Source organism: Dioscorea cayenensis, chromosome 15, assembly GCF_009730915.1.
Source record: "Dioscorea cayenensis subsp. rotundata cultivar TDr96_F1 chromosome 15, TDr96_F1_v2_PseudoChromosome.rev07_lg8_w22 25.fasta, whole genome shotgun sequence".
In the NCBI taxonomy this organism is placed as follows: domain Eukaryota; kingdom Viridiplantae; phylum Streptophyta; class Magnoliopsida; order Dioscoreales; family Dioscoreaceae; genus Dioscorea; species Dioscorea cayenensis.
In genome coordinates, this window is record NC_052485.1 from 5,503,468 (window position 1) to 5,518,664 (window position 15,197).

General features: G+C 34.8%; 2 protein-coding genes across 4 annotated transcripts; both read right to left on the reverse strand.

Moving 5' to 3' along the window:
* Positions 1-1,015: 1,015 nt before the first annotated feature.
* LOC120278174 (basic salivary proline-rich protein 2-like) lies at positions 1,016-2,153 on the reverse strand. The gene has a single exon (XM_039285101.1). The coding sequence runs from the start codon at positions 2,039-2,041 to the stop codon at positions 1,043-1,045; it is 999 nt and encodes a 332-aa protein (XP_039141035.1). The 5' UTR covers positions 2,042-2,153; the 3' UTR covers positions 1,016-1,042.
* Positions 2,154-8,773: 6,620 nt separating this feature from the next.
* LOC120278228 (protein FAR1-RELATED SEQUENCE 1-like) lies at positions 8,774-14,536 on the reverse strand. 3 transcript variants are annotated; one of them, XM_039285173.1, is made up of 4 exons: positions 12,888-14,536; positions 12,696-12,775; positions 10,020-10,173; positions 8,774-9,529 (listed from the first exon to the last, which is right to left on the reverse strand). In XM_039285173.1, the coding sequence occupies exons 1-4, from the start codon at positions 14,509-14,511 to the stop codon at positions 9,033-9,035; spliced, it is 2,355 nt and encodes a 784-aa protein (XP_039141107.1). In that variant the 5' UTR covers positions 14,512-14,536; the 3' UTR covers positions 8,774-9,032. The 3 variants fall into 3 exon arrangements, with proteins under 3 accessions (XP_039141107.1, XP_039141106.1, XP_039141105.1); XM_039285172.1 differs by having other exon boundaries at positions 10,023-10,173; positions 12,675-12,775; XM_039285171.1 differs by having other exon boundaries at positions 12,675-12,775.
* Between the last annotated feature and the right edge of the window lie 661 nt (positions 14,537-15,197).

Below are 15,197 nucleotides of genomic sequence, written 5' to 3' on the forward strand. Positions count from 1 at the left end.
ATCCCAAAGCTTGTTGCATATGACCGATAATGCCAGCGTTGAGTTGTCCGGCAAGATTTTGGCCGGCGGGATGGCCATTATTCAACTGTATCTGATGATCACCTTGTTGTTGGAGTCTGCCTTGGGCGTATCCCATAGGGTGTTGAATCCGACCGATGTTTCCGGCGTTGAGTCCTCCGGCAGGATTTTGGCCGGCGGGATGGCTGTTGTCGTTCATCTTGCCGGAATTGGCTTATGCTTCTTGTGTTGACGGTTGTTTTAACGTTTAATTAATATTTACTAGAGATTTCTTAGGTTTTTATATGTCAAACCCTGAAAAACTGTTAAATTACTTCTTGTGACTGCGTTATTTTTCAGAAATTATTTACTATTTTTTTTAACTTTTTATTTTATTTAAAATATTCGTAATGCTTTAATTTGGATTAAAATATACTTTTTTTTTTTAAAAAAAAAAGGTTTTTGGATTTGTGCATGTAAAATCTCTTTTGTGCGGCATGTAAGATTTTTTTTTTTGAAAAAAAAATTATTTTATACTATATAAGAAAATTTATAATTTAATCCTTGGATATTGTTAAAATTAAAGGTCCTATAATTTGGATATAATGAATGTTTAACTTTAATGGTATTTTATAAATTTTAATTTTAAAAATATTTTGGAAATAATTGTAAAGAAAATTTAAGAAATTAATTGTAAATGTAATGCATGAATTTTTTATGAATGGCTCAATTATAGATAGCAATATCTAATAGTACTATTTTAAATTATCATAAATACTCATATAATCAAAGGGCACAAGGTTAATCTCCGTGTTGATCTTTCATTACTACAAGAAACGAGTGCTACAAAATGCACTACAAAATCGAAGATGTATTGCAAGGGACTATTTGCAGATCAACCCTTAAAAAAACAAAAAATTATTAAATTGAAAGTTTTGATGGTTGAGAACTATGGTATTCGTTCTTTATTATAAAAAAAATCAAGAAAACGAACTAATGAACAAATACACCACTGAAACACTACGCAACTCATCACAAACTTCATCTACGCCGCCGACGACGATGGCTCACCGGCGTCACGCTTAGTACGTTTTCTCCCGGCGGATCCATCATCGGCGCTGCCCCTCCTCTTCCGACTACCCAGTGGACGACCTCGACCTCTCCGTGCACGACCAACTCCTATCTCCTCACCGGAATCCACCTGACTTCTGCCACGTGCCAACCCTCGTGCAGTCGGAGGACAACCTCGAGAACCGGGTGGACAACCACGCCCAAGTCTTGCTGATCTCCTGGCCGGAGCCACCGGTGAAGTCTGCTGGCCGGCATTGAGAGGTGGACGACCACGACCACGTCCACGTCCACGTCCACGTCCACGTCGACGTATTGATGATCCCCTGGCCGGAGCCACCGGTGAAGTCTGCTGGCCGGCATTGAGAGGTGGACGACCACGACCACGTCCACGTCCACGTCCACGTCCACGTCGACGTATTGATGATCCCCTGGCCGGAGCTACCGGTGAAGTCTGCTGGCCGGCATTGAGAGGTGGACGTCCACGTCCACGTCCACGTCTTGATGATCCCCTGGCGCGAGCGGCATTGAAAGGTTCTTGAGAATTCGATCTTGCTCCATCGCTGGAACTCGACCGTGAACGCCGACGTCTACCACGGGATGACCCTCGAGCAGTTGGTGGACGACCACGCCCACGCCCACGTCCATCTCCACGTCCAGGTCTTGGTAATACCTCGGCACGAATCAGCAGTGCAGGATGCCGTCGAGCAGTGAAGGTTGGTGGACGCCAGTAAGGTCCATGAATACCACGCATAGGTCCTCGAATAATGGGGCGCCATTGTTGTCGACCTCCAGCTGCTGACTGAGTTCTTGAAACCCATGCGAGGGGAGCCCTCGGTGGAGGATGGCGGTGGCGGCCATTGGGAGGAGCTTGGAATGGAGGAGGATCACCACCGATGTTTCCGGCGTTGAAGTCTCCGGCAGGAGGATTTTGGCCGGCGGGGTCGCTGTTCTCTGGTGTCTGGTTCTCGCTCATCTTGCCCGAGTTGGCATGAATTGTGAAATGGTTGTTTTATTGTTTATTTTATTTATATTGTCTCGCAGTCGCAGAGAGAGGTTTTTACATCGAACCCCCTGAAAAATGGTGAAATTACTTGGTGTTATTTATTTTTAAGAAATTATTTACTTTTAATTGTTTTAATAACATTTTTCTTAACTTAGAATTATCTTAATATTTAGTTTGGATTAAAATAACGTTTTGTAATTTGTATTATATGTGAGATTTTTTTTTTCTTTAATTTTTTATTTTGTATTTATTTATACGAAAATTTATGTTTTAATTCTTAAATTGTATTAAAATTAAAGGTGTTATAATCTGTACATAGTGACTATTTTTATATAGTGAGTATTAAATACTAGTTTAAAAATATATTGTAAAAAACTATTATTTTTTATGAAATTATTTTAGATACATGATTTTCACATGAATGACATGTTTTTGCTAGCTATTTGCTTATTTTCATGATTATTAACGTTAAGTCTCTAACTACTTAATTATAAATATATAGCAATATGTGAGTTCTCATACAACCATATTTACTAAATTCAAACCGGTAAAAAATTTTCAAACTAAATCCTTTCATGTTTATGATTTCGAAATTATCCAATTCTTTTCGTCTTAATGTGTTAAACCACTTAAAGATAGTTAATTGTATTAAAAAGAGGGGAAAATATATCATATGTTTCTATTAACCTAATACAAATTTATTTCAAATAATTATTATTTTATTTAATTTTAATAAATTAATTATCATATTTTTTTAAAAAGTATATTTTTAATAAACTAATAAAAATACAAAACTTGACAGATTCATATATTTTAAATATACACACACAGATATTATATACATATCTTGACATGTGCAATATAAACGTATATACATTTATTATTAACAATGTGCGGTTCATAGTATAAATAAAGTGACTGGTGTATTTTATCAAAATAAATAAAATTATTATTCATCTTTCCATCTTTTGCTTTCACGATTATATTATATATGAGATACATATGAAAAAATGCACTACTAGCCAAAGGACTTGTAGTACTAGATCTTATTGCAAAAAATGAGGAGCAAAAGTGAGACAATTAAAAAGTCTTTAGTTCAAGACTCATTGGAAGTAATAATAGTAATGACAGGGCCGGTTTTAGTGAAAATGCGGGCCATAGGTGGACCTATTCATGGGCCAGATTCGGGCCGGTCTAAGTCCACAATTACAAAAATTCAAATTTGTTCAAGCCTAGCCCGGTTAGAAAATATGAGTTTTAACCAAGGCCTAAATTTGGTGACCTTTAACCAAGGCTTGCCCAAATAGATTTGTCATCAAATAATAAGTAGGTTATAAAAAAAATTACAATAATATTAATATGTGAATATGACTGAATATTATTCTACCAAACATTTTAAAATTTAAATACCAAATGCACATCTTTATTCAATCACAACAACTAAAATTCAAATCATTATAATCAAAGAGAATCAACAATAAATATATATTATATAAGCATATAAAACTAATTAATAAATAATAAATGGAAACTCAAACCATTATATATATATATAAGTATATACAAAACTAATTAATAAATATATTTTATAACTTGGACGGGGTTGGGCTTGGGCTTTTAATAATGAAAACCAAACCCAGCCCCTTTTTAAAATGAGTCCTTTTTTTGTCCAATACTCCAAGGCCCTGTCATCGACCTTATATATTTGTTCAAACTCTCCCAATTTTCGAGCGGGCTTTCGGAAAGGGTAGCACAGGCCTAGACCTGTCCATGGGCCGGGCCGGGCCGGGCTTGAATCAAAATTACTAAAATTCAACCTTGCCAAGCCCGGCCTGGCCCGAAAATTCGGGCCTTAATCCTTGTCCAAGCCCGCCCAAATTTAATGACCTCTACCCAAGGTCTGCCTAAGCCCGCCCAAATAGTTTTTATTAAATAATATAGAATTATAAAAAAAATTTAACAATATTATTAATATGTGGATATGACCAAATATTATTCTACAAAATACTTAAAAGTTAAAATACCAAATATAAATCTTTATTAAATTAAAACAACTAAAATTCAAATCATTATAATTAATGGCAATCATATATATATATATATATATATATATGTATAAGTATATACCAACCTAATTAATAAATATATTTTATAATACGGGCCAGGTCGGGCTTTTAACAAGAAAACCCAAACCCGGCCCATTTTTTAAACGGGCTTCTTTTTTTGTCTAAGGCCCGGACATCGGGCCTTATATATTTGTCTAAACCTGTCCAAATTTCGGACGGGCTTTCGGGCTTGGGCGGGTAGTCCGGCCCTTGGACAGGTCTAAGCACAACCCTTGGACAAGTCTACCCCTAGGCATGATAGATTTTTTTTAAAATTATTATTTATTATTTAATAAATTACATAATAAAAATAAAAATATCTAAATTATTATTAATAATAACAATAAAATAAAATATTTATAAAAAAATTTAGAGATTTGAGATTCTTTTTAAATCGTTTGTTTAATTACTTGTAATGCATAAAAAAAATCTCATTGATAAGATAATATTATTTAGATAGGATAATAATGAATAATAGTAAATGAAAATTTTAAATACAATTTAATAAAAAAATGAATTGAGGAGACCTAAATAATTGTAAGTCCTATTATGAAATCAAATTTATATCATATTGATGTTATCATAAATTAAGTATTATAATTTAAAAAAATTAAAATTTTCAAAGTTATAATTATTATGTGTTTAATATAACAATAAATAAAAATTTTAAATATAATTCTTTTGAAAAAAAAACATGAATTGTGGGGTCCTAGAAAATTATGGTGCACTGTCATAATGCCAAATTTATTACGTAGTGATATCATTAAAAATTAAGTTTTATAATTTATTAAATGAAATTTTTTTAATATTATAATTATATGATAGGATAATAGTAAATAAAAATGTTAAATATAATTTAAAAAATGAATAGTGACACCTAAGAAAATTCCAAGGCCTTATCATAACCCCAAATTTATTGGATATTGTTATATCATAAATTAAGTTTTATAGTTTAAAAAATAAATAAAATTATTAAAATTATAATTATGAGAATAAAATAATAAATAAAAATCTTAAATATAATTTAAAAAAAATTATATTTATGGGCCCTATAAAATTGTGGGTCCCTTGGTCATCTATGCCCTAGGCCTCAGAGCTACTTTGTGGGTATATACTTGCATCGCAAACCCTTCCTCTCTTATGTATATAGCGTTTATCATGTTTCCCGGGGTCTCTTATGTATATATAGCTTTTATCGTGGTGTATATAGCTTTTATCGTGTTCGGGGGAAGCACCGATAACAATGGCTTGAGAGTATCATTTTTTGATCATTTTTCATACAAGGAACCATGCAAGATGGAATGCCTGCTATTTTATTTACCCACATAATTATAAATGTTATTACAAAGATGAGTGAGACACATAAAAACTTAAAGAATACTTACTTTATTTGAGATTATTAAGTTTGATTATCATACCATGTTTAAAAACAGAGATCATATATATATATATATATATATAAACAAGAATGCAGTCAGGTAAGTTGCATGACTGAAATATATGACTCCGTCTAAAAAAGAGAACATCCATCTCAAAACAATATATGACTGAAATATACTATTATCTTTCTATTTCTCATCATATATCCACATGTTCGACAGAGGATTAAGTTTCACTAGAAAACCACCCCACAAACAACAACAGCAACAATAACATCCTCTCAATGTGAGTCATCAATGCCAGAAAAACTCCCTGCAGTTAGTGAAGCCTGACACTGTCACACACATGATCAGCTTCCCAGCAAACTATAGCTTTGGTTTCATAATCTGTTTACCATGCTTTTACAGTATGACCTTTTTTCATCTAACTATTTGATCCTAACAAGTTAGTCAAGGAGCAATTCTACACCATGAGCTGCATTTTCAAGCTAAGTTGCATGCTGATCTCCGGGCATTTGTCATCTCCTCATCATCACTTGAATCAGTAAAATCCATACCCCTATCTTCCGGGGACTCGACAGCACTGCCAGAATTTCCTGCGTTTAAACCCTGGTCCATGAGCACATTTTGAACCATGGTTGTATCAGTAAGTAAGGATGATGGCTTCAGACACTGGTGATCCGAGATCGGATGGTGATGTTGATCGGGCAGGAGAGCTTGCTCCTGCTTTGATATGGATAGGGGTTTTCAATTATAAATAATGTTGATCGGATGTGTTAAACCACTTAAAGATAATTTTAATTTTTGTATGTATATAAAAAAAGGTTTTAACATTATATCATATTTTTATCTATTTAAATTTTTAATACGAAATTTATTTCAAATAATTTTTTTATCTTAGGATTAGTGAAAGTAGTGAATAAAATTAATTATCATATTTTTATGAAAAATAAAAGTATATTTTTTGTAATAAATCGTTTTTAATTTAAAAATACAAAAACTAGTAGAGATCCCATCTCAGTTTTAAATATATATACAGATTTTAATATTAAAAATCTAGTGGGACATATGCAATATAAAAATATATACATTTTAATATTAAACAATGTCCAGTTAATTAATAGTATAAAAAAAAATTTTTAAAATTTAATATTAAAAAAATAAAAATGCCTAATTTGGTAAATAATTCTAAAAATACCTATTTTAGTAATTAATTTAAAAAAAAGCAATATTTAAAAAAAAAAGCCCAGAAAATGAGAAACAAAAGTGAGACAATTAAAAGGTATTCAATTTAAGACTCATTGGAAGCAATAATAATAATGGCATGGCAAGTTTTGATAAAAATGGGCCCTAGATGGACCTGTCCATGGTCCGGATTCTAGCCATCGGAGTCCACAATCACTAAAATTTAAATTAGTCCAAGCTTGACCCTGTCCAAAAATATGAGTCTTAACTCTTACAAGAATCCGTCCAAATTTGGTGACCTTTAACCAAGGCCCAAACAAGTTTTTCATCAAATAATAGATAGGTTATAAAAAAATTAACAATAATATTAATATATGAACATGACCAAATATTATTCTACAAAACACTTTAAAATTAAAATACTACATGCATATTTATATTCGATCAAAATAACTAAAATTCAAACTACTTTAATCAATGACAATCAACAATATATATATATATATATATATATATAATAATAAATAATAAATAACAACTCAAACCATTATATATATAAGTATATACAAAATTAATTAATAAATATATTTTATAATTCGGACCGGGCTAGACCTTTAATAATGAAAACCAAGCCATACTATTTTTAAAATGGGTTTCTTTTTTTGTCCAAAACCCTGTCATCGGACCTTATATATTTGTTCAAACCCTCCCAATTTTCAAACGGGCCTTCGGGTGGGTAGCCTGGTCTTTGAACAAGTCTAGCCCTAAGCATGATATTTTTTTAAAAAATTATTTTTTATTAAATAATAAATAACATAATAAAAATAAAAAATATAAATTATTATTAATAATTACAATAAATAAAATATTTATCCAAAAATTTTTAGAGATTTAGAGATTTTTTTTAATCCTTTGCGTAATGCATCAAAAAAATCTCACTGATAAAATAATATTATTTCGATAGGATAATTATGTAAGATAGTAAATAATAATTTTAAATATAATTTTTAAAAAAAACAATGAATTGAGGGTACCTAAATAATTGAAAGGCCTATTATGAAATCAAATTTATATTACCATAAATTAAGTATTATATTTTAAAAAAATTAAAATTTTCAAGATTATAATTATTATGTGTATAATATAACAATAGATGAAAATTTTAAATATAATTCTTTTGAAAAAAAAACATGAATTTTGGAGTCCAAAAAAATTATGGTCCTATCATAACACCAAATTTATTGCATAGTGATATCATTATAAATTAAGTTTTATAATTTACTAAACACAATTTTCAATATTATAATTATGTGATAGGATAATAGTAAATGAAAATGTTAAATATAATTTAAAAATAAATAGTGACACCTAAGAAAATTCCAAGGCCTGTCATAACGTGAAATTTATTGGATATTGATATATCATAAATTAAATTTTATAGTTTAAAAAATAATTAAAATTTTTAAAATTATAATTATGAGAATAAAATAATAAATAAAAATCTTAAATATAATTTAAAAAAATAAATTTATGGACCCTATAAAATTGTGGGGCCTTAGGCATAGACCTTGGTCCCCTATGCCTAGGGCCGGACTTGAGTAATGGCCAATGGGTCAATTGTTGTTGGTATGGACTTGTATCGTAAATCTCTCGTCGTTGATGTATATAACATTTGTCGCATTTCAAGGGGAAGCACTGATAACAATGGTTTAAGCGTATCATCTTTTTATCATTTTTCATACAAGGAACCATGCAAGATGGAATGCCTGCTATTTTATTTACCCACATAATTATAAATGTTATTACAAAGATGAGTGAGACACACAAAAACTAAAAGAATACTTACTTTATTTGAGATTATTAAGTTTGATTATCATACCATGTTTAAAAATAGAGATCACATAACACATATACATATATATATATATATATATAAACAAGAATGCAGTCAGGTAAGTTGCATGACTGAAATATATGACTCCGTCTATAAAAGAGAGCATCCATCTCAAAAACAATATATGACTGAAATATACTATTATCTTTCTATTTCTCATCATATATCCACATGTTCGACAGAGGATTAAGTTTCACTAGAAAACCACCCCACAAACAACAACAGCAACAACATGAGCTTCCCAGCAAACTATAGATTTGGTTTCATAATCTGATAACCATGCTTTTACAGTATGACCTTTTTTCATCTAACTATTTGATCCTAACAAGTTAGTCTAGGAGCAATTCTACACCATGAGCTGCTTGTAGTTGTGCAGCATTTTCTAGCTAAGTTGCATGCTAATCTCCGGCATATGTCATCTCCTCATCATCACTTGAATCAGTAAAATCCATACCCCTCTTTTCCGGGGACTCGACAGCACCGCCAGAATTTCCTGCATTTAAACCCGGGTCCATGAGCACATTTTGAGCCATGCTTGTATCAGTGGGTAAGGATGATGGCTTCAGAACTGGTGATCCGAGATCGGATGGTGATGTTGATCGGGCAGGAGAGCTTGCTCCTGCTTTGATATGGATAGGGGTTTTTAATTGCATGGCTTTTATGATTGAAGCTGCGGCAGTTGGAGAGGCGATACGAGCACCAGCTGCGATAGCAGTGGCTCGTACAGAGTTGGCGAGGGGTTCTGACGAAGCTGGTGGTTGAGCTCCTTTCTGTAATGTGCCAACCGGGATGTTTGTTTGGCTTGGACTCAGGGCCTGTGAAGGGCAGCTTCTGTTTGCGTCTGCTTGAATTGTTGGCGCAGAAGCGATGAGTGCTATGTTTGAATTTGTACCGGCTGTTTCAGAGTCAATTAGAACTAGTTTGTTACTTGATAGTAAAAACAGACAACTAGAATGAATATCAATAAACAATATGAATATACAATACAAATTAAAAAAAAACAGAAGCAATCGAGCATTGCAAGCAATCAAGGATCAACTCCAAAACCATGCATAGAAGTCACAGCCTTGGATGATCTCTAGAAAGATAAGCATTGTCAAAGACATAATAAAATACCATTACCACAAGAATGCCAAATGAATTTATGAATGTTAACAAGTATCAGCCCCAATATGAATACTTATTGCATGAGGAGGAAGTTTAACTGTTTCTATCTAAATTCCTATCCAGACTCAATATCATAATGTAGGCTATGTGGGGCATTGTGAAGGACAACTAAAGATTCATGAACTTGAAATTGTAAATGATGGAACTCATAAATATTGCGTTGGATTACATCATTGAACAATACAACTGCTTAAATAGGGAGGAGAAATTATTCATACCACCTGAAGAAGGCGTGGATGAGTTGCTAAATAGTGGTACAAACAAAGTCATTGGAACAGCCATCACTTGTGTCTCAGATGAACCGGTATTTGTTGTATTACCAGAAAAAACCGGAGTGGTGCTTGTCTGACCGATCTGAACGGCAGGGCATCCCTGATTGGACAGAGAAAAGTCGATCAAAGATAAAGAAATCTGAATATAAACTGTATAAAAAGATAGGCATGGTAAAATACATTGTAGGCATGAGTTAATGGATAACAAAAATATCCTTCACATACATACAGAAGTTTCAAAATTGACTATAAGTGCAAGTGCACAGTTAGGCATAGTCTAATGCGAAGACTAATTAACTGGATACACTGATTCCCAGTAGACGAATGGCCAGATCAAAAGGACAACCTGTTTTGGAGACCAAAGTAATGATTGAAACCAACAAGTCAAGTATAACATCTAAAAAATGAAGTGCTTATTCGCAAAGGAACATGTTTCAGTTAGCCTGACAAAAACATTCCCTTCATATTATGTACCGGGGATATTCAAACTTCTTTGTCATTTTCCCTGAGAATGATTCAGATATCAAAAGCACCGTTCCCATCATGGAAACTCTCCAGAGTTCATTCAAAGTTGGTTTTCATATGATGGTGGGTCTCTTAGAATAAAAAGGCACCTTAATCAGATGCATGTTTCAATACTAACCAGACTGCTAGCGGTTGACGTTAGGTTCATCTCTACTGAGTTACTGTGTACAAATCAATACAAGTTCAGTTTCAAGTGGTATTTTTCAATGAAAATTGCAAAGATGCACGCCGTTTTGCATGACTCTACAAAGGACGTTCAGAAAAACCAATAACGGTACTATGTCATTCAAATATTAAACACATATATGTAGATGATTGGCCTCATTGACTCAAGCAGCTAGCAAGGTATCCATGTTTGAGTCCTACACATGAACCAAATCAATGAAAGAAATACTTGACCATTATGCAGAGATGGAAATGAAACATTTCAGCAGAAAATTCCATATCTGTTAAGAAATAATTAGAAACTAGACCCAAAAGAATATAATTCCTTCATGAAACAAGAAAATGCAGAATACAATCAAGAAGGTAAGAACACAAAAAGAGAAAGTTGCTGACAACTCTTTTTGGGAGGGAACTAGAAAGGCGTAACTAAAATCGCAAACAATCACTGAAATTCTCCCAGACTGAGTCTTTCTTCAAGTATTTGGGTACTCCAACACATGGCTAGTACTCGTCCAGAGAGAAATATGGCAAACAATCTCTGCTTGTTAGTTTTAACAAGAAAAACTACTTTACGGTATAGCTTCTGCAATTAACAAATTTATACCACATAATTTCTGAAGGAAATAAATAGTTCACAAGACTAAATTAGACTTGATACAACTTAATGGCAAGCAATCTGAATTAGTTTGCTTATTCCAGTCATCTAGATAAACACCAATATCAGCATCAAAGTAACTTACCAACCATCAGAGCATTCAATGACTGATAAACTCTAAATCAAGATTCTACAGCCACTCATTTATTTTTAAATTAAAAAAAAAACATGATCCCAAAAATACACCAAGAAAGTGATAAACTAACAAATTCTATACACTGGTCAGCTAATGAGAAGGATGATTTGAACTCTCACCCTTTCTCAGAAGAAGTCTTAACTAGGCTGTACCAAACATATAAGACTCCAAAATACATATCCCAATCATGGTTTTTTCAAGTTTGAGCTATGATTTAAGATGATCATTCTCAGGAAAGACTGAAATACCCAACTGTAGAGTCAAGACTAAAGAAAGGATTAAGAGGGAGCTGTGTGGTAGTTATCTTTTCCTAATAGAGCATTGGAAAAATAGTTCAGTTTGATTTTGACAACCTTTTGAAGATACGCATCAAGACTTTCAGAAAGAGGTTAGATTTTAGTGTTTTATTTTATGGATAATGGTGATGGTAATGGAATCTCATTAATTGCAAAGTAAGCAAGATGGACTTTAATAATCAACTACACAAAAAAAAGTGTTTTTGATGGAAAGGAAATTGTCTGTCAGAAGAAAGGGAATACCGAATACCCGAAAAAGTTAATAAGATAAGACAGAAACCAAAAGAAGTGAATTACCCTCAATTTCTATCAATATGGACTGTTGATAAATGGCAGAATATGGGGCCGGGCAATAAAAGGAAGCACATGTCTTGAAACAGGAATTACAATGGAAAAAATACGATGATAGTTAAAAGCTGCTGTCAGTAGGGTATGTCAATGAAATTGATAATAGACAAGTATCTTAAAGTTGGCAAAATTATTGAGACAGCCGGAGAAAGAATTGGAATTAACGAGTATCTATGCATACAAGAAGCTTATTAAATGAATTAAGAAAGAAAACAACTGTTTTTGCTCCGAATTGAACTCATTTGGAATATTTAGCATGTCTTCCTATCTCAAATGTGATTATCAAGGTTGGTAATTATTAACAACTAGAACCATGGTTACTTATGTCTTATGCCTCCTTGATAGGAGAAGTGTGTCAAAACAATGTAGAAAGCCAGATGTTCCACCACCAAATTGTATCTGGTCCTATCTTACGCTTATAAAGGTTAAGGTTTTATCAAAGAAAGAAGGAAAGTTCTGCAAGGGCAAGAATGTACTGGAGATGGCTGTGAATTTGCCTGTCCATGATTGGAGTCTTCCTTTGAGATATTTCCTGCAGACAAACTTACCAAGACCGGTGTACTACCATCAAAATTCCCTGCAACCAGAGTTGAAAAAAACATTGTTTAAGGAACAAATGCCACGAATGTGGGTTCATGCTTATACAAATAAAAGCAGTTCTGCATCATTGACAGAACATAATTTCTTACCATTACTTGTTTTTAAAGCCAAAGGAGCTGCTGCAGATAAAAGGTGCGAGGAACTTGGCAAAGTGGGAACCAGGAGAAGATTACAAGGCGGTTGTAATAATTGACCTTCCTCCAATGGTTGTTTCTGTCTGAATTCTTGTGACACTGTTGTTTTCGCCACTTCACTCAAGGGGTTAAAAAATGTCACCAATCCAACTTTGTCTGAACTTACAGATTTCACCGCAAGTAATGTGTCCTGCAGTTCTATTCTAGATGGCTGAACTCGCATTTCATTAGGCACAATATCTGCCGGTTCAATTTTCTCATCCTTTTGCTTTGCCATAGCAACTTTCTCCACAGCCTCTTTTAAAGCACATAATGCTATACTGTAAATCTCAGGAGATGTCGCTCCATCCTCTACAAACTTCATAGCTTCACGGCATAAACTGTTGTAACGCCAAGTTAGAGATTGTGGCATACCCATGTCTTTATCCTGTGATTCAACATTAACTTCAACAGCAATAAGGCCATTAGAACTATCATTCTCACCTTCACTCCTGGCATTTCTTGTCCAACGTTTTAAAATGTAATGGGATGGGAGTGCCTGAATATTCGCTGCACTGAAGACTTTTAGTATGTGTCTGCAGAGAATGCCACAATACTCAAACATCTGACAGCTACAACTTGCTCTGATTTGAGGGGCATTGAAAACAACTTTGTACACTTTATGTTCTTCCCCCAGTTTTACCACTTGATATATGCCAGTATCACCCTCATCATTTACCTTATCTGCAGTAAAATCAACGGATTGAGTTAACTCTTCCTGAAATTTCTTAAATATCTTACTGGTATACGTCTCTGAAGCTTGTTTTTCCATAGGTGACAATGTCTTTAAGATCGGTATTGCATAAGTCGTATCAAACTCTGCTTTTACTTCCTTCTCATACCTGCAGTCCAATGCTTTCTCACACTGTTGAATGAACACTTGCGAATTCGTTTCTGCACTTATAAACCCCTCAAAAAGTGAACTCTTGCATTCACATTTCCGGGATGGTGCAAATTCTGCAAAGAATGTACTCCGCAAGTATGCCGGAACCCATTGATGCCGACAACCATATACTGACTGAATCCACTCATTTCCTCCAAGGCCAAACCGAGTAACAAAACTATTCCAATAGAATTCAAACTCGTCAACCATTTCTGCATTAACACACTCATGAAGTTCTCCTTCAAAGGATTCATGCTCATCAAACACATGCGATAAACTCTCCCTGGCTTCTTTCAAGATATGCCATTTGCAGAAACGGCACCGGACATTCGGAAACACCTTGCGAACAGCCGCTTCTACACTCCAATCTAAATCTACAATCACTGAAACAGGCTGCCGCCCTGACATCGCTGAAAGCAGAGCTTTGAAAAGCCAAACAAGTGATGATTCAGAGTCATCAACAAGAAGTGCACAGCCAAACAACACAGGCTGCCGGTGATGATTGAAACCGGAGAAACAAAGCAAATGGAACTCGGTACTGATTCTTCTTAAACGACATATCAAAGATAACCACATCTCCAAACCACTTATAAGCCATTCTACACCTCTCATCAGCCCAAAAGACATTACCTTTAAGCTCATCCCCAATACCATCATCCTCCTGCATTGCAAGAAAGAACCCTGATTCTTCAACCTGCATGCGTTTCAAGCAATCAACAATCCCATTTCCGATCCCACCACCACTGCTCTGTTCACTAACCTCATGATAAGTCAAAAGTCCCTGATTTACCTCACCATTGGCCGGAGCCAAGCTTCTACCTCCACGGAAACCAAACACCGGGCTCCGACCACTCTCCGACAACAACCGGCGAGACCTATGGCAATGCGCGAGGTTCGGCGACACCAAATCATGGTTATGCGCGACCTCAAGCTTAGAAACAAACCACCTCCCATTCTCCTGCTTCTTCACCCTAATCATCGCCTTGCACCCGACCCTCGTCACCGCCCTGCTCCTCCTCGGCCTCACCTCGCCCTCCCTACCATCCCTATTCCTCCTGGGCGTCCGAAACCCTTCCTTGGAGCAAACGAACTGCCGCGCGGTGATCGACCCATCCTTGCGCGACCGCTGGTAAACGCTGATGCGCGTGCCGAAACCCACACGGCAAGCATACTCATTGTAGAATCCCCAGGCGTCCTCCGCGCTCTCGAACTCCATTCCGATGCAAGGCTCGCGCGCTTCGTGCAGGACGAGCGCCATGGACGCCGACCTCGCCGGCATTCCTCGCTCTCCTCCCTCCTCCGCGCCATCGGAGCCATTCTCGGAGCCCATGGACTCCATCGTC